Below are 20,373 nucleotides of genomic sequence, written 5' to 3' on the forward strand. Positions count from 1 at the left end.
GAGGGTGAGATTTTTATGACATCATAGGTGTTTGCCTTCTATATGACATCATAATTGTATATGTAGAATGCTACATCCTATCAGTATAAAACATTTTGAGGGTCATCTTGGGATAAAATAGTCCACAAATTTTTTTTGATGATGTCATCGGTCACGTGATTTGGCAGCCATATTGTTTGTGTATTTTTAAACCTTCAAAAATCTTCTTCTCTGAAATGGCTGAAAAGACCGAGGTGAAACTTTACACCTATGACCGCCTTTCCATGAGGAACAAAAGGGTCACATATATAACATCATAGATCACATGATTTGGCAGCCATATTGGATTAACCTGAAAACATATAAAAATACACCACTCAAAAGATGTCCTGGCGAGGGTTTGCAATCTTTGATTGCTCTTTTTCTTGTTAAATACTTGCATCTTTAAATAAAGGGTGGCTGGAACAAAGATGTCATTGACTGATTTGGCGTTACGTAACAGCACTGGAGACACACACCCTCCTCCCCCCCCCCTAATAGCACTCCATAACACTTGGACATACACCACTAACCCCCGCCCCTTTGAGTTGCATCATTTTGAATGCCTCCCAGCAGACAGGGCTGAAATCTTACAGCTGCTTGGCCCGGAAAACTGTGGAGGGTGCATGCTACCAAAACGCTTGACCATCACTGCCAATGAGTGGACTTTGAAATTTGTGGCAGTGCCTCCTGTGAACATGGCATGCTTGGCAGTTTATTTAATGGCTTTCTGCAATTGGTATGGTGATGCTGTGTGTCATTAGCAACAAAGTAATGGTTGCGAACTCTTCGACAAAGGATATCTTTGAGAATTGAAAATACACAAAGCTTGTGCCAGCTATATATATATTTATGTGAGATCCAGATGGACCAGGCAGACTTCCCTCAGGGAGATGCCGTATCTGGTTTGGGTACTTCCCAACAGTGATGGGAAGGTAATATTGTGTTAAAAACACTATTAGACTTACAGATTTCACCATAGCAACGGCAGATTAAAAGTGCACAGGCTATTGGAAGCGAGACACTGAAAACATACACACAGCTCACATGCAAAAGTCCTCGTTTGCGTTCATAGGTCGTTTTGAAAGTCTCAAATTATGAAGTGCCACTGGGTTCTGTAATCTCACCCATCTTGTTTCTCCTTTTTATTAATGACCTTTGTACCACCATAAACCTCATTCACTCTGATGCCAATGTGAATGATGCCTCTCCACTCCTCTGTTAACTTCAAATCTCAGTTGTCTCTGTACCAGCCTGATTGCAAACCGCACTTCAACTGCCATCTTAGAATAATGAATGATCTTAACTCCGAATGGAATAAGGCTCAAACAACCTTGTTGCATTCAACAACACTAAGATCAAATGACTTCTCATTGTCCCCCTCCCGTCTGACAAGGTCTGAGATGGGGGATATTAAAATGAGCTCCGGCCCACCGACTGACTGACGACCGACCGACTGACCGACGACCAACAGACCAACTGATCAAATGTCAGGTCAGGTCAGGTATGGGAGCATGTACCAGAACAGCGCGTTGCTGCGTCCACTTTCCACTGGTACTCCAGGGGCCTCCGCCTGGCCATCCCCCAAGCAGATGCCAGGCCCATCCCCATCTGCTTGAGATGCCGGTCAACCTGCTGCAACCATGAGGCACGTGGTCGGCCCATTGGCCTCCGACACTCATGAGACTCCCTCGCTGAGAGAATCTGGTGAGCAGGATCAGCATCAGGAAAACGAGCCACATGTCCATACAGCCGCAGCTGACGCTCACAGACTATACAGGTAGCAAATCTCATCTGAGTCTCTCTCAGCAACCGCTCGTTGGACACAAAATCCGACCAGCGATAGCCAAGGATTCTGCGAAGAGACCTGGTACCAAAGGAATTAAGTCTCCATGTCAGATCCTTGGTCAGAGTCAAAGTCTCGCATCCCTAGAGCAAGACTGGAAGCACCAAGCACCAGAAGACTTTCGTCCTCCCGCACAGGTACCGGCAGCGCCACACCCCATGATCCAGTGAATCCATGACTCCCCAAACCTGACCCAGACGTCTATTGACCTCTGACTCGCAGCCAGCAGAGACATGAATATCACTGCCAAGGTAAGTGAATCTCTCCACGACCTCAACATCCTCACCACAAACAGACACAGACAGGACAGCAGCATCCAAGATGTCATTGAAAGCCTGGATCTTAGTTTTGACCCAAGAAACCTGTAATCCCACCGGCTCCGACTCCTCATTCAGCACCTCGAGGGCCCCAAAAAGGATGTCTAAAGTCTCTGCAAAGATGACTGCATCATCTGTGAAATCAAAGTCCGAGATCTTGACATTCCCAAATGATGCACCGCAGCTTGATCTCTCCGACATCCTCCCGAGAATCCAGTCCATACAAGTGCTGAAAAGTGTGGGGCTCAGTACACACCCCTGACGAACTCCAGTAACAACTGGAAATAATTCAGAGACGGTATCACCACATCTCACAGCACTCTCAGTACCAGAGTAGAGTTCAGACATCAGATCGATCAGTTTTGGTGGCACCCCACGAAGACCAAGAATCCTCCAGAGGACATCCCGATTCACTGAATCGAACGCTTTACAGAGATCAACATAGGCTGCAAGCAGCCCCTGTCGAAACTCCAGTCTGTGTTCGGTGAGGACACGAAGAGCAAGGATACGGTCAATCGTTGACCTCTTTGGTGTAAAGCCTGACTGCTCTGGACGCTGGTGCTCAAGCAGATGGTGGCGAACCATATCGAGAATTATCCGAGCAAAGACCTTGCCCGGCACTGAGAGCAGCGTCACCCCTCGGTAGTTGTTGCAGTCCTGGCGATCACCCTTCCCTTTCCAGAGAGGACAACAAGGCCCCTCTTCCATGTACTTTTGTCCATGTACTTTTGTGCACACAATATTTCATCTGTCCATGTACTTTTGTGCACACAATATTTGAAAAACCGTTGAACATTCAGTTTTCATATTTCAGATATCCATTCCTCGTGACGTTATCTCAATCTGATACGATTACAGCTGTGATTGGCTGAATTCTGTTGCCATGGCAACCATCTTGGTCACTTGGCTTGCATGCCTGATATTTCAAAAAACACGGAACATTTAGCTTTCATGTTGTAGATATCCATTCCTCTTACCAGCCAAAAGTCTGGGGACCTGGAGTATCAGCCCTTTGTTTTTCGTCAATCACTCAGAAGACATTATTGTGTGTGTGTGTGTGTGTGTGTGTGTGTGTGTGTGTGTGTGTGTGTGTGTGTGTGTGTGTGTGTGTGTGTGTGTGTGTGTGTGTGTGTGTGTGTGTGTGTGTGTGTGTGTGTGTGTGTGTGTGCGCGTGCGTTACCTGAGTGATTGAAGTGTCGCACTAGCGATTAATATAGGGTGCACGTATGCTATCGTAACTTGTATTGTAAATACAATGTGTCCGCTACAAGTGATAATGAATAAAAGTATGTGTTTAGTTATCTTGCAGACAAACACAACGAGAAGGGTCTTTTTCGTTTTTTTTTTTGTGCCCCCAAATAAATTCTGCCCCCCTTTGTCCTTATACCTGTTCTGGAATCCCCAGAGACCAGTCCTGAAGAGAGATGGCTGCTTGCAGTCCCTGCCTATCTGCCTGAGCGAGGACAGACTCGCCGGCATTGAGGCAACTCTTTGAGAATAGCCAGAGAGATGTTGGCTCTCACAACCACAAACATATGAGCAGATGAACCAATTGGAGCAGAGGAAGAGCAAGGGACATTTGCGTGGAAGTTAGTCATCCGTCATCAGTCATCACCGAGTCCAGAAGGGACTGGGAGGATTTGCCATTGGGAGAAATCCGGGTTGGATAGTTAACAGATTGAGTCAGTCCCAATAAAGGAGTTACTCAACCGGTATCCCATTTTATTGTTTAAGGTTCAAAAACGAGCCGTGGTTTCTCGATTTGGGTTTGATCGGGAATTCTTCTTGGTCTTTAGCTCACCTGGACTTTAGTTCGGTGAGCTTACGCGATTGAGCAGTGTCCATAGGTGAGTGAGTGAGTGGGTGTGAGTGTGTCAGTCAGTGAGTCCGTAAACACTTTCGTCATCGTTTGAACCAAACACACGATTTTGATGAAACTTGGCCGCAAGCTTCATATCTGAGGCCTAACGAAGGTTTATTGACCGCATCAAAATCTGCGCTCATTGAGGGGGTCTCCGGGGGGGGGGTTATAACGCCTCCTTCCCCCCCCCACCAAAAAAAACATAGGAATTTGCGCTCTTCTCCGAAACTACACACAGTTCCAATGAAACTTGACCACAACCTTCATCACCCATCACGCACCAAAGTTTGTTCACGGCATTAAAAAAAAAATCAGGGTCGAGGGGTGTCTGTGGGGAGGGGTGGGGGGGGTTGAGTGACTGTTGCTCCTGATCCAAGTAAGCTTCAGATATGATATTTTTCAAACAAAACCCTGAACGTTGTTTGAGGAAATCCTGGGTGTGTGGCGAATCTACAGTACGGAATAAGTGAATTAACTCTTTTCAGGGATCGCTTGTTCGCGCACGTGGTCTTTCCTCGCATGTTGTTGTTGTTGGAGTGTTTTTAAACTGTGGGGACTGCACTGCACCACATTGTATTGTGTTCTACTTTGCTCACTGTAATTGACTGTGTGCTATGAACCGAGATCTCTCCGGTGAGAAGCACGGAGGGAACCCTCCGGGATGCACGAGTGTCTTCGAGTTCAATGGAAGGAATGCGGTCGGTTCGGGAGGTCCTCCCACGGACTGCAGGTCCAAGGTCGCTCTACCCGAGGAGGACAAGGAGTCGGAACACGGTATGTGCTGTTCTCTACACACTGTGCTGTTGTGGTTCCCGTGCTGTGTGCACTATTTAAGTATTAAACAATGTACGCGAGGAATCGCACGATGCCCTGACGGGGTCACGTGGCCGCCGTCGCGCACGAGCTCGTGAACGGTGAGTTCGATTCCTGAGAGCGGATTCGTGAAGGGACTCGTGAGAAGTTCGATCGGATCCCCCTCTTCCCTCGCATACACTACATCACTCTCCCCTCCTCTTCATTCACTTTGATCACCTCTGTAATTTTTCTCACCTTTTGTGCTGCGATTTATTTATTTTCTTTCTTGTTGCTTTATTTATTTATTTAATTAATTAATTGATATGCCCAACACCGAAGGTGAAGGAGGTTGTGTTTTCACCCCCTCTGTCTGTCTGTCTGTCTGTCTGTCTGTGCACAGCATATCTCAAAAAGTTGTGGACGGATCCGGATGAAATTTTGTGGACGGGTTCGGTGTGCGACAAGGATGAACTGGTTAGATTTTGGTGAAGATCCGGATCCAGATCTGACTAATAGAAAATTTTAAGTGATTCTTCACCATTGAGTCAGAGATAGGGCCAAAAACTATATAGTATAACTGTAAGTGTATTACATGATATTTCAAAAATGTATTGGGACTGATATGTTCTCGTGGATCAGGCATTACGTGGCAGAGGTATGCACTCCACCGAGTGCCCTTCTCGTTGTCTAATAATTACATACGTCTCCATTAATTACACACTTTTGGAATGTACCTTTTGACCTTTAGACTGCTGAGACCCCTTTGTACTTTGAAGACCCTGAAGATCCAAAAAGTTCCCGAGGACCCCAAAGTCCCAAAAAATTCCTGAGGTCCCAAAAGTTCCCGAGGATCTCAAAGTCCCAAAAGTTCTCGAGCACCCAGAAGACCCAAAAGTCCCAAAAGACCCCCAAGGCTGTGAATACCAATGAAAATTTGGTCCATCAGACCAATGAGCTCACGAGTCTAATAAGTGTGTGTGTGTGTGTGTGTGTGTGTGTGTGTGTGTGTGTGTGTGTGTGTGTGTGTGTGTGTGTGTGTGTGTGTGTGTGTGTGTGTGTGTGTGTGTGTGTGTAACACTAATCATTCAAAAACTACTGGGCCAATTGCCACCAAACTTGAAACGTGGACGAAGTTCGACCTCCTGGTGAACACGGGCTACTTGGTTCAATCTGTAGTTGTGGGGTTTCAGGAGGGAAGGTCGACAAAAATTATCTCCATAAATGTGCATCATGTAGTGCCACCTTGTGGCAGAGACTATTGCACGTCAGCTGTGGAAATGACTTCCATTTGTGCACTGTACAGTATACCTCCCCAGAGAGTGGGAAGCCCCAAAGCCAACCTCCACGAATCAGGGGAGGGAGGGGAAGGGGTGGGGTGGGAGTCCGGAGGAAGGGGGGTGGGAGTCCGGAGGAGGGGTTGTGGGAGTCCGGAGGAGGGGGGGTGGGAGTCCGGAGGAAGGGGAGTGGGAGTCCGGAGGAAGGGTGTGTGGGAGTCCGGAGGAAGGGGGTGGGATTCCGGAGGAAGGGGGTGGGAGTCCGGAGGAAGGGGGGTGGGAGTCCGGAGGATGGGGGGTGGGATTCCGGAGGAAGGGGGTGGGAGTCCGGAGGAAGGGTGTGTGGGAGTCCGGAGGAAGGGTGTGTGGGAGTCCGGAGGAAGGGTGTGTGGGAGTCCGGAGGAAGGGTGTGTGGGAGTCCGGAGGAAGGGTGTGTGGGAGTCCGGAGGAAGGGTGTGTGGGAGTCCGGAGGAAGGGTGTGTGGGAGTCCGGAGGCAGGGTGTGTGGGAGTCCGGAGGCAGGGTGTGTGGGAGTCCGGAGGCAGGGTGTGTGGGAGTCCGGAGGCAGGGTGTGTGGGAGTCCGGAGGCAGGGTGTGTGGGAGTCCGGAGGAAGGGTGTGTGGGAGTCCGGAGGAAGGGTGTGTGGGAGTCCGGAGGAAGGGTGTGTGGGAGTCCGGAGGAAGGGCGTGTGGGAGTCCGGAGGAAGGGCGTGTGGGAGTCCGGAGGAAGGGCGTGTGGGAGTCCGGAGGACGGGCGTGTGGGAGTCCGGAGGACGGGCGTGTGGGAGTCCGGAGGACGGGTGTGTGGGAGTCCGGAGGACGGGTGTGTGGGAGTCCGGAGGACGGGTGTGTGGGAGTCCGGAGGACGGGTGTGTGGGAGTCCGGAGGACGGGTGTGTGGGAGTCCGGAGGACGGGTGTGTGGGAGTCCGGAGGACGGGTGTGTGGGAGTCCGGAGGACGGGTGTGTGAGAGTCCGGAGGACGGGTGTGTGGGAGTCCGGAGGAAGGGTGTGTGGGAGTCCGGAGGAAGGGTGTGTGGGAGTCCGGAGGGGTGGGGTGGGAGTCCGGAGGAAAGGGTGGGAGAAGGGAGGAGAAGGGAGGGGAAGGGGTGGGAGGATGGACCTGGTGTTGCCCACAGTGCCGGGCACCCTTGATGGTATATAACATATATTGTGGGTTGAGTGAATGTATGGAAGGGAACAGTACAAAGTCCGTCATTTCTGCTTGTGTTCTGTGTAAATAGCTCCTAATGCACTGTATTTGCAAAAACAAGCTTTTAAAGGAGTATGGAGTTAAGAGATAGAGTTTTCTCACATGACATCACAAAGGCAGTGCCTTTGTTTATCTGCCATCTTGTCGGTCAAACTTGACCGGCACATTGTTTTGTTTTATTGCTCAAATCTGTGTTGCTATTTAGAATGATTGAGACGTGTGAGGTATGACAGCAGGAATCCTTTAAAAATATAGTGTGACGGACATGGAAGGGGCATACAATTATATATCACATGGTAATCCTTCTCGAAGCAATAGAAAACGAGTCTTCGAAGACCACCTCACCCCATGCATTTTAAGAAAAAAAGGACATGGGCGGGGTCTGCGAGCAGAAAATTTGACCATGCCTCACAAGTCCAATGTGGAGGCCGTGAGAGATCACAGAACTAAGGTGAAACAAGATCCTATCGCCAATCATGTGTATCTACAATGTGAAAAAGAATGGTACAAGTGAAAAGCAGCTGGAAAAGTCCACACCTCCAACCAGCCCAATTATGCCCCCTGTTCCTTCACTCCATAAGATTGTTGGGCAGAAGAGACTCGAGAGAGAGACTCGAGAGAGAGAGAGAGAGACAGACACAGAGAGACACAGAGAGCCACAGAGACAGAGAGGATTAATATGGAAGCAATTGGGGACGATTGCAAAGTTGCAATCTAAGGTAAAGAAAATGAAAATGAGGCGAAGGTTAAGTAAGTGTGAGGATGTCATCACCCATAAACTGCGATCCTTTGTTGGGTACTCGACGGCTCAGTAAGTCCAATGTGCTCATCCAGTGAGGTGATACTGATGCATTTAGAAAAGAACTGATATTTGGTTTTGCGTTGTCGAGTGAAATTCTGTAAAATGCGACGTCGCGTGAACAGAAGCAGCCAATTCACAAATCCATGATAGGTCATATCTTGAGACATCGGAGGCTTATTAACATAGCCTAATTAGATGTTACTTTGTCGAATAAGTGATTGCGGGTTCAGGAGAGTCAGATATTTGGTGGTAAGTTAGCGGAGTTCATTCGGAAGAAACAAGATGGTCTGGGTAAGACTGCGAAATTAGTCTCAAACTTTTACCCCCAGGATGTCAGTGGTACACCGGCTGCTGTAAATAATGAAACAATTACCAGAAACAGTCAAAATGCAGAAGAGATACCAGTGTCACTCTGTTGTGAATCTGTATGAGCGTTTCAGCGCTGAAAACCCTTCGCTTGTTATTACCGACACTTCATTTACCCAACTTTGGCCATTCTATGTTGAAACACCAACAGTGTCAAATGTGAATACAGTTCAAAGTAAGGCTCATGCCAATTGTGAATTGAAAGCCACCAATCTTTACCAAGTGGGTGTTTTGACACACCTTGATTTGATGACTCTTATATCAGGTGTGGTTTGCTCAGTGAATAATGTACCATGAATGTTCATAATGTAGCAACCTGTCATCTAACTTCAAGAGTGTTAAGAGACCCTCAGACCAAACTGAAGTCTTGTAACTACGAGTGACAGTCAGTAACCGAGGCAAGGAAGAACACCCATGGAAAGCCCACGAAGGTCAAAGTTAAGACTAAATTAACAGTGACAAGCATAGTAGAAAATCTCTGCAGGCTCATATCATTTGAGCAAGAACTTTAAGTGCTCATGCCTCACCAGTTCCGAACATACTACCAATTTAATTCCATTAGGTCAATAAAGCAGAACTTGTGTTCTGATTAATGTATCTCACAAATCGATTTCATTGAGAATTGGCCATGTAAGGGGTCTACTGAAATTCAGGTCATGCAATTTAGTGCAGTAGGAGGCAGGTTAGCCTTCACAGTTATCACACCACCCTATTACATCCACATGGGGAATTGTTCACAAAGTGTTCCCGGTTCATCAGTGAAGACACTAAGCACAATCCAGCAGGTATGTGGGCATACCTCAAAGCCATACTGGTTGATCTGAAAAAGAAAGATATACACAACAGACATTTTGTTTACCACGCGGTGTAAGAACAAGGTGAATTTTCAGTTACTCAGTACAGTTCTGTAACAAATGGATTTCAGTTGGATCATATGTAATTTTCTGGAAACTTCTCATAGGAAAGGGCCAGCAGATAGGATAGGCGCAGCCACGAAGAATGCAGCAGATCGAATGGTTGCATATGGTACAGATATCTTAAATATTGTTGTGGTTTCCCACCCGCTCGGCGTGCGGGCGACCGATTTTAGCCAATGGCAGCCGCTCTCGCCCACCGAACGAGCAAACCTTGTCACAGCTTTTGGAACAACGCCGAAATACAGCCACGGATGTGTTTTTAATCACACCGAAAATCAGCCAGCTATTTTCTCCGCGCGCGACAGGGTCTGATCGCCGAATTGTCGATTTACCTAATTATGCGCGCAGACAGAAATGTTGGGGATTTACACCTCGACGGGACCTGCTTGGAAACGAGCCGCTAAGCAGCTCGCTCCGTTTACGATTTACCGAGCGGTGTATATCACCAAGCCCCGCCAGATCCTATTATTTTATCAGCTATTAAAAAGCCAGCTAAAATCCCATACGCAGCGATGGCAACCCAAATGAGAAAAAGATGCACGAACAGGTCAACATTGAGACGGGCACATTTATTTACACATGGCACGTAAGCAATGCAATGGAGCAATGGGGGAAGGGGGAAAGGGGAGAAGGTTCGAGTAAAAGGAAGCCTGCAGCCGTTCTCTATAATTACTATTCACAGTCACTTAAACAGGTTTACTTAGGACTGGCACCACAAACACACACACACAAACCCAGAAAGAAATAAAAGGAAAACGTGACCGTGTGGTGAGTTCCACGAGCTCGTGTCCTGCACGATCCGACTCCGTCACGACCACCAACCCCCTCAGAGTGCCTTCGATCCAGTGAGCCACCTCGCTCACGATCCTGAGGCGACCCAGTCAGTGCTATCTAGTGAGCGCGCGATCAGAAAGAGACCCCGTCTTTCCGTCCGCTCACACGCACACCCTAGACTGTTTCTCTCATCCTGTCAATCCAGCGCCTCCGTCTTATCAACGAGCCACGCCCCCCTCTCGCCTCCCACCCCTTCTTCCAGCGCGCGCGAGAAGCTTCCCGAAGGAGGCGTTTTCCCGCCAAATCGTGGACGTTCCCTCGCCGCCCCGCCGTATTCGTCTTTGTCCTTGTGCCTTTTGGAGGGTCGAATCCACCGCGTTGGCCGGTGGGGATGTCATCCGTTGGGTGGGGGGGGAGGGGTGCGATCATCCGTTCTCCCTCAACGAATACCAGGCTTCTCGCAACCGTGTGCCGAGGTGAAAACGCAGTGGTGGTTGGGGTTACGGTGGTTGTCGTAATGGTGGCGTGGCTGGCGTTTTGTTGTGGTCGTGATAGTGGTGTGGTTGAGCAGTTGTTGTGAAGGTGGCTGTGGTTGTTGAGATGTGGTTGGTGGTGGTTGTGGTTGAGAGGCGGTTGGTCCAAAATAAATATAGCAAAAGAAAAACACGACCTCAAAGATCACAGCCCGGTTACACGAATAATTTGCCTTTAGACCTTGGTGGGGAAATCTATCTGAACACGAATTTTCGACATAACTGATCTCTGGGATACCTGAATGGTGTTCTGTGAATTTCCACAACCGTAACACTACCCCCTCCCCTTTTTACAGACTCGTCCCGAGTCGTCAAATTTTCGTGTGCTATCATGTGTAAGTTCTCCCCTAATACGATTTACCTTTGGATCTCTGAGTGCGACATTTGGTGTATCCGTGTCCCAAAAGTAAATAACCTACGGGCTGAGTTACTTACTAAACAAACTCACTCATGCAGATGACTTAACTATATTGCCGGCGCTTCGACACACATGCAGGGGGAGCAAACTCATGTACAACTTACCCTTGACTTTCAAATTTTACACCAAACTATGGCCCAGGACTGATGGACTTTGTGGGAAAAGGCACATAGCAATGTCAGTCAGTATTTCAGGGTGAGCGCTCTGCAGCTGAAGGTCGGATGTCCTCGGGGCCTGTTCAAAAGGCCACGTTGTCTGTCACAAAACCTTTTCATGTCTTCAGCTGCTGAAGGCAACTCATCCCAACCCGGCGGCTATGCGCCATCCCACAGGCCATTCTTGAAGCAGGGAGCCAGGCTGCTCAAATGCAGTCTCTGGCTCATGAAACAAATGCAGGTATGAACACAAGCCGCACACGGGCTGCACCAACACAGCCCCCATGTGCGGCTGCCTGCAGGGCAGTCCCTGCAGAACACTGAATGGCACTGACGCAAGCAAACAAAAATGAGCGGTGCACGGGCTGCATCAATGCAGTTCCCGTGTGCAGATGAATGGAGCAAAACATGGTGCACGGGCTGCCCAATGCAGTCCCGTGGTGCGGCTGCCTACAGGACAGTCCCTGCTGCTCGCGCGACGATCCTGGTGCACATGACAATGGATTGTGAAATGGGGCAAATGCAAAGAACAAGGGCTAGCAGGCATGGGGTCAAGGCAGAGGCAGGCAGACAAGGCATGGCAAAGCAAGGCCGGCACAGGCCGCTGTAGCAAAACACAGGCCGGCAGGTGAAGCTGGCCGGCCTCTTGTCTCGTTCAAGGAGGTGTATGGAGGGAGTGCGGTGGTGCCGACCGGTCTGAAGGCATGCTCGGACCTACCCTACTGTCTCTCTCCCAACCTATCACCTTTGCCTGTCTCTGTCCAGAACCACTCCCTTAATTTGCAAAAAATCCACCCAATTTAGCCCCATCTTTTTTTTTCTTTTTCTTTTTTTTTAATTCGTCTCCCTAACCCCCTTTGTAGTCTCTGTCCAGCTAACCTATTCTGTCACCTCGCCTACTCCCAACGCCTATGTTCCCTTCCTGGAGGGGAATAAGGGAGAGCTAGTGTCCTGTCTCGAGGCCCAATGAAGCCTCAGAATGGCCTCCTCAGATCTCAGCGATCTAACCCAAAGTGGGTCCAGCGGCCCACAATGAGCAAAGGGATGGATGGTGCAGAGGGATACACTTCTCTATCTACCCTAACATTTATTACTCCTTACTTCCCCCGGGGCTTTCCAAAAGTGCCTGTCGCTTAATCTACTGGTTCTACCAACCAAGATTCCCGTCGCCTGTGTTTGTGTCCTCACAATTTTGGGCCTTGCCCTCAAATTTTTTGTCCCGTGGCTGGGACGCGTGGCTCCCTTGGCAGGAATTACCCTCTGCCGATTCTCCAACTATGGCACCCCCGGGCCCTGCAACTGTCTCCGAGCCTACCAGCTCTCTAAAACTTAGGGAGTGCCCTTCCAAGGATACTCCCCCTCGATGCTCACGTGGCAGGCTGGTGCTACGGGCCCCTTCCCCGGGTGCCCGTGCCCACGACACTGCCCACGTGGCTATTGGCACCACGGGCCCCGCATCATGCGGGCCCACCCGTGCCCACTACGCTATCCCGGCCCCCCTTGAGCCCTTGACCCACCGCGGCCGACTAGCCCGGTGCCTGGGGTACCCACTAAGCAATACTCACCGTTCGCAGCCACGCTCCCAGCCGTCAACAGGGCTCCTGCACCCTTCCAAACGGGTTTCGAGCCTACATTCCCACCAACAGCAAAACGACCTCCATTTTGTCAATTTGACTAACCCACTATCTCACTTTACTCTTACCCCGGGGTCCCTTGGGTGGGAATCACTCCTCCCCCCAATCACTCATCGCACCATGCATACCACATTCACTCCATACACTCAGGCTCACTGGCCTTCACTCACTTGACATGTTTCCATTCATTTCATTCCATCGCTGAACTCTGCCTCACTACAATCCCTCATCTAACTCGTGCTCCCTCGTCATCCCTTAAACTCATAGCACTTCCTTTTAATCTACGTAGCTAAGCTACATCCCCTCTACACACTCAAAGTCGGTTAGTGTCTCCAAATATCAATTCCCTTTCCTGACTCTAAACTAAAATCCCTCTAACTAATCCATTCCATGGGCCCCATGAGGACTTGTCCCTGCCCCCATGAAGCCGGTCGAACTAAGCTAACTCGTCGCCCTAACTAGTGGTATCCTGTGCCCCAGCAAGGGGCTCTTCCACCCCTTGACTGGGAATCCTGTTTACCCGAAACGGGGAGGCTTGCTTTTCTTTCTTTTTTTTTTCTTTTTTTTTTTTGCACACACCTGCACGGCAACTCACAACCTACGCTCTTTCTGTGACGCCATGGCAGCTGTTCACGCTTCGCGCACCTCGTCCCTTCTCGGACGGCAACATCCGGCAGGGATTCCCCTCCTGCCAGATTCCAACCATGCAGCCACGACGTCACCCTGCGCATCCCAAGCAAGCCTCGTGTTTCGAGGGGTTCCCCACGCGAGCACATGTGCTCTGCTCGTCGGAGCTTTACACACACGCTCACCTGGAGAACCCATCCGGTCCAAATTCACAATCCCAGCCTACCTTCTGTCCATCCGCGGGATTGGCTAACGTCCACCGCGTGCGTTTCCGGACCGGATTTCACTCGCGCAAGCGCGCACGCGGCAGCCTCGTGCGTAGCACAGCACGGACCCCGCGCGCGCTGCCATGCGAATCCGGCACGGTCCCCAAAATAGCTACAGCCGCTACTCGGCCTTTGTCCTTCGTCTGGTGCCATCTTTGTCGCATTCTCACATCCGCACTCTCACGTGCCATGACGCTCACACACATGCCATGACACTCGCACTCGGACATGCGGTTGCGTGTTACAGCATGCCGACCGTCATCTCCCTTTCATACCGCGTTCTCACACATGCGGTTCCTCTTGCACGCGGCCTTTCGCTCACGCATGCCGTTTCACTCACACATTTCGAAACAACACACGCTGTTCCTTCCACACTCGGTGTTTCCTTCACACGCGCGGTTTCACTCACGCTCGCCATTTCTCTCACGCATGCCATTTCACTCATACACACACACACACACACACACACACACACACACACACACACACACACACACACACACACACACACACACACACACACACACACCGGGACAACCACGCTGGGAATTCGCGCCACCACAAGGGGGTCCCGGGGCCTTCACACCCCCCAAGCTGCGCGTGTACCTGTCCACAGCACTCGCCTGTTCGACCTCGTTCGGCCCAACCGGACCCACCTGGTCGTGATCCGCTTCAAGGGAGCATAGCATCTCCCTCCGTTCCTGAAGGAGGCTATCTGGCTGCTTGCACCGGGTCACGACACATTCCCCGAGCTCCCCCTCATTGTCCCGCGCAAACTCCATGTGTGTGTGCTCGTCTTTTACCCCGTCTTTATCGTGTAGTCTCTCCTCTACTTTTTTCTATCTCCCGCGTCTCTGTTATTTCTTTTAATTCCTGCATCTGTGTCTCCTCGTTTATTATTTACATTTCTTCCTCGCTTTCATTAGTTTCTCCCTGGATCTTCGTCTCTGTTTCCTCCTTCTTTTTATTTAATTCAATCTCAACTCTGCCTATCTCCCGTGTCTCTGGCAATACTTCTATTTCCTTCGTTGTCTCTGTTATTTCCCTCGTCTCCATTTTTATTTGTGTCTCCTTTATCAGGGTTTTCCCTAATTGTTGCTTCATCCGACGAGTGGTGTCAATCAAGTCCTGCACCACTAACATTACTCCCTGTGGTGATACCACACATCCCACCTTATTGTGCTGTTCTACTTCCTGGCTCCATTTGAGTCGTTCTTCCTCTCTGAGCCCCCTTAGCTGTTCGTTATCTTTCCGGAGCTTTTCCATCTCTGTGGACTCAAATTTTGCTCTCTCCTTGAGTTGATTAATTTCAAACTCATATTGTTTTTGTTTTCTACCCCACAGTCTCTCATGTTCTTCATTCTCCAATCTCGTTGTTTCCTTCAATTGAATAATCTCCCTTTCCTGTTTCATTCCTTGTTCTTTCACTATTCTTTCTTGCATCTCATTCTTGAGTCTTGCCCTGGCCTCCAACTGTTCGATCTGCACAGTATGGCTCCTCAACGTTTCATTCTCCATTCTCGTTCCCTCCTCTCTTAACATCCTCAGCTCGCCTTGTAGTTCCTTCTCTCTGCCCCGGTGTTTCTGCAACTCAGAAGTTTTTTTTCCATAATTCCTCTCTTGCCTCCTCACCTCTTTTGCGTGCTTCTGCCTCCAATTCACCGATTTTTCTTACCGTATTTCTCTTTTCTTTTTATCGTCTCTTCTCGGATTTCTATTATCCGTTTGCCTGATCTTACCTCTTCCTTCAGTTTTTCTAATTCCAAATTGTGTTTCTGTTTTTCCTCTTACAGATTTTTTTTTCCATTCTTCCTTCTCCCTCATTTCTTCCTGTAGTTCTTCAAACTGTCTTGACTTTTTCAATTCTTCCTTCCTTTGCTCCAGAGATTTCTCTCCTCTTTTTATCTTCTGTTCTAGGCTTTCTCGTATCTGTTTGCCTGATCTTACCTCCTTCCTTCAGTTGTTTCAATTCCAAATCGTGTTCACATTTTTCCTTTTTTAGCTTTTGAATTCGTTCCTGTGCATCGGCCAATTGTTGTGACTCCTCGCACACATACTTTTTCTGAAGCTCGTCCGCGCGCCACTGTGCCTCGTCCAATCTAATTTGCACCTTCTCGATATAATCTTCATAATGCTCCACCTTTGTCCCGACATCCCCCAATTGTGCCTGAAGCTTGCCAATGTTCGCCTGCCTCGCCTGCCATGCCCACGTGGTTTGAATCGTTGGTTGGGAGCCCCCCGCCTTGTGTCATGCCGCTCGTTGTGCTATTAATAGCAGCCCGCTCCGTGTTTTGCTGAGGTGCGATCACGCCGCCATTTTGCGACTTCGAGTTTGTTTACTGGCAAAGTTCATGCTCAGTATATGAGGGTGAGCACCCCCACTGACTGCAATTAGTGGTGGGGTTATGAAAAGAACCGTCCCGGGCCATGGATTCGACATTTAAAAATATTCCTCCCTGCCCCTGTTCGCCTTGAACTGCCATCTTGCGTATTGGAATAATTTATATGCTCGTAATTTGGGGGAACACGGAGGGTTGCTTCACACACCCTTGATCCGGTTCCCGTTAATTTTGTGTGGAGACGGAGGGGTTTGAATTCCGCTCGCTGACACCAGTGTTGTGGTTTCCCACCCGCTCGGCATGCGGGTGATCGCTTTTAGCCAGTGGCGGTCGCTCTCGCCCACCGAACGGGCAAACCTAGTCGCAGCTTTCAGAACGCCGAAATCCAGCCACGGGTGTGTTTTTAATCACAGCGAAAATCAGCCAGCTATTCTCTCCGCGCGCGACAGGGTCTCCGATCACCGAATTGTCGATTTACCTAATTATGCGTGCAGACAGAAATGCTGGGGATTTACACCTCAACGGGACCTGCTTGGAAATGAGCCGCTAAGCAGCTCGCTCTGTTTGTGATTTGCCGAACGGTGTATATCGCCAAGCCCTGCCGGATCCTATTACTTTATCGGCTATTAAAAAGCCAGCTAAAATCCCGTACGCAGCGATGGCAACTCAAACGAGAAAAAGACTCACGAGAAGGTCAACATTGAGACAGGCACATTTATTTACACATGGCACGTAAGCAATGCAATGGAGCAACGGGGAAAGCGGGAAAGGGGAGAAGGTTCGAGTAAAAGGAAGCCTGCAGCCGTTCTCTATAATTACTATTCACAGTCACTTAAACAGGTTTACTTAGGACTGGCACCACAAACACACACACACAAACCCAGAAAGAAAAACGAGGAAAACGTGACCGTGTGGTGAGTTCCCCAAGCTCGTATCCTCCATGATCCAACTCCGCACACGATCCAAAGTGACTCCGTCACGACCACCGACCCCCTCAGAGTGCCTTCGATCCAGTGAGCCACCTCGCTCACGATCCTGAGGCGACCCAGTCAGCGCTATCCAGCGAGCGCGCGCGATCAGAGAGAGATCCCGTCTTTCCGTCCGCTCACACGCACACCTCAGACCTTTTCTCTCGTCCCGTCAATCCAGCACCTCCGTCTTATCACGGAGCCACACCCCCCTCTCACCTCCCACCCCTTCTTCCAGCGCGCGTGAGAAACTTCCCGAAGGAGGCGTTTTCCCGCCAAATCGTGGACGTTCCCTCGCCGCTCTGCCGTATTCGTCTTTATCCTTTGGAGGGTCGAATCCACCGCGTTGGCCGGTGGGGATGTCATCCATTGGGTGGGGGGGGAAGGAATGCCGTTGTCCGTTCTCCCTCGATGAATGCTAGGCTTCTCGCAACCGTGTGCCGAGGTGGAAACACTGTGGTGGTTGTGGTTACGGTGGTTGTTGTAATGGTGGCATGGCTGGCGTTTTGTGGTTAAGGTGGTTGTTGTGAAGGCGGTTGTGGAGAAGGTGGCTGTGGTTGTTGAGATGCGGTTTGGTGGTGGTTGTGGTGGTTGAGAGGCGGTTGGTCCAAAATAAATATAGCAAAAGAAAAACACTACCTCAAAGATCACAGCCCGGTTACACGAATAATTTGCCTTTAGACCTCGGTGGGGAAATCTATCTGAACATCGACTTATCGACATAACTGATCTCTGCGAGACCTGAATGGTGTTCTGTGAATTTCCACAACCGTAACAATATCAATATACTTATTCAGGCTTTGAAAGGAAATGTGAATGCTTGTTTTTCTGATTGAAGTACAACCTGAACAAGTAAATGAGATGGAGGTGCTCATCGACAGTCTTCCCCTGGTTGGCACCATAAAGGGTACAATGAAAATACACCAAATCATGTGCAATGAACTGGGAAAATTGGCGCACCGGGAACTCTCGTGTTATTGCATTAGGTCTAGTAGTACATAATCCTGTCTCTGTTACTCACCAGTAGAGGTATACTTGTCTGACGTGACAGATTCGCAACAGTCTCTCACCGCGGAAGTCAAAAATTGGTGGTCAGTCGAGCAGAAACATCGTTTTGAATGTTGATGGGCGGAAAGGTATAATGTAGTGATGAACGATCTGGAATCTTTGGCTGCTCAGGACAGAGATGATTACTTGCACAGGAAGGCTTGGTGAGCAGCCAAAATGACTGAGGCACTGTCGGAGCTGACCAAGGACTGCAGTTACTTTGCTTTGTATTTCACGATTTGGTCCAAGGGAACCTTTTACATTGGCCCAATGATCAATCGGGTCAGTGAGACTGTTAAAATGAAATTTATTGAGAGGGTCAGCAACAGTGACATTCAAATACGACTGACTAAAAAGGGATCATATCGAATCGGTGTCTGAGAAATTTATTCTTACCAAAGTGAGGTCTGAGGGTTCCACCTCCATTTTAACTGGGTGGTGATCGGCTCTGCGAGATTCAATCTCGAGTTCAAGAATTCCAGGGGAAGTAATTGAGGTGATTTCCATTCTGATTTCAAGCTTGTTCTCGATGTCAGGATGTATGATGTGGTCAGGCAGACTTGTTTCACCTTTTATTGATTTTTCTCCTCAATCACCAATCTGATTGATGTGTAAGGTCATCTGTGTGTTAGCTTCAACTGAACATTTGTTAGCCGTTCAAGTTTTCAGCAAATAGTTTTAGATTTGTAATAATTGATTAAATGTTTCAAGAAATAACTTTGCTATCTATTTGTCCTCCAGCTTGACAAATGCATTGTCTTTACCGTTATGTCTTTCCCAATATGGTGCTCATGGTAAAAACATAATGGCAATAACAAAAATTCATTTCTTTTTGCCAAAATACCCAGGGTCTCGCATTGCAGATCCATTGGAATACCCAGAATAAGATGCAGAATATACTCTGCTCTGAATGCACCATGAAAAATAAACTTCATTTTTGCATTTTGTCTTTCCCATTATTATGAAGATGCCCCATATAAGCTTTCATAGTTGTGTAGTGAAATCTTTGTGTCGTTGGAGGAAGTGTTTACTCGATAAATGTAAATATATGGGTACTGGCCCTGTACTTTGTGTATTCGTGGTTTCTTTTTTTGCGTTTTCATGGTTTTTCGTGGGGGTATTCATGGGTTTTTTTTTTGTTGTTTTTGTGGGAATATTCGCGGTTTTTTTGAAGTTCTTAATGGGATTTTTCGGTTTTCCCCTTATGAATCATGAACCACCAGGAACCTATCCCCCTTTTCCCCATTGAAACAATGCCCCAACATTCACGGATTCGACATTCATGGCATTTTCCAGGAACGTATCCCCCGCGAATAGTGGGGTCCAACAGTATTGTCAAATTGACCAACATAAGGTCTGATCATCGGGTTTCCTTTTCCTATTTGGTTTCAAATAAATATTTTTCAAGAGATTGAAAAGTAAACACTTGCTGTCCAGAGCTTCATTGTGATTTTTAGTTTCTTTAGAAATACTATTTAATGGTGGAGTCCAAATTCATTGATGATTACTCCTCACTTGTCAGAGGTCAGAAGAACAACAATAATAAATATAATAATCTTGTGATAGTTAAAATACTACAAATGCCTTCCTGAGTAAGCAACAAATTGTCAAATGGTTTGCAGGTGAAGCTCATCTGGGGACAATGGAAACTTTCCAAAGTTATTTTCAGACCTTCCAAGATGCTTTGAGCAATAAGCATGTTAATCAGGATCCACGTAGTTCTCCTTCCAGGGAGTCCAGTAAAGTTGCTCAGCTGCTCAAAGGTAAGCCGAGCTTCATAGAGAACACATCACATGGTGTTTACTTGTTTTGTTTGTTCCTCTTAATGATGAAATGATTTCATTCCAAACTCTGTGGAATAAGAGATCTTTATAACTGTGGTCAATCGAGTGGGCTTGTTTATCTTTGCGAGACAGGAACATTGGTTGTTTATGAAATACGTAGGAATATATCTGTACTTTGTGTTTCTGCCACCCCCATGGGCCATTATGCCATGAAGTGGCATTGAGGATAAGCTCTCACTGTCTCTAAAATACTCCAATGGCTCAGCGTCTCAAACGGCCTCTGAGAGTATATCATCGCACCGGTCTTCTCGTGGTGGGGTTGTTCTCACGAATGTGTGTCGGGGTGAAAGGCAAATCACTGACACCTTAAAACCAGTTGCTTCTGGCAGATGGGGTTCATTAGCCTTGGTGGGCAACTCATCT

The 20,373-nt window shown here is 48.5% G+C and overlaps 1 protein-coding gene across 3 annotated transcripts in view; it reads left to right on the top strand.

Moving 5' to 3' along the window:
* The first annotated feature begins 4,498 nt into the window (after positions 1-4,498).
* The window catches only part of LOC147031893 (uncharacterized), a 38,029-nt gene continuing 22,154 nt past the window's right edge, over positions 4,499-20,373 (top strand). Inside the window, exons 1-2 of one of the 3 annotated variants that reach the window (XM_085868698.1) lie at positions 4,499-4,816; positions 19,789-19,929. In XM_085868698.1, the coding sequence (XP_085724824.1) occupies positions 4,657-4,816; positions 19,789-19,929 (301 nt within the window). In that variant the 5' untranslated portion in view covers positions 4,499-4,656. The remainder of the gene's footprint in view (positions 4,817-19,788; positions 19,930-20,373) is intronic. The other 2 variants (XM_085868681.1, XM_085868688.1) reach the window with 2 other exon arrangements.

This window comes from Eptatretus burgeri, chromosome 2, assembly GCF_056783735.1.
Source record: "Eptatretus burgeri isolate ZD-2024b chromosome 2, Ebu_testis_v1, whole genome shotgun sequence".
Classification (NCBI taxonomy): domain Eukaryota; kingdom Metazoa; phylum Chordata; class Myxini; order Myxiniformes; family Myxinidae; genus Eptatretus; species Eptatretus burgeri.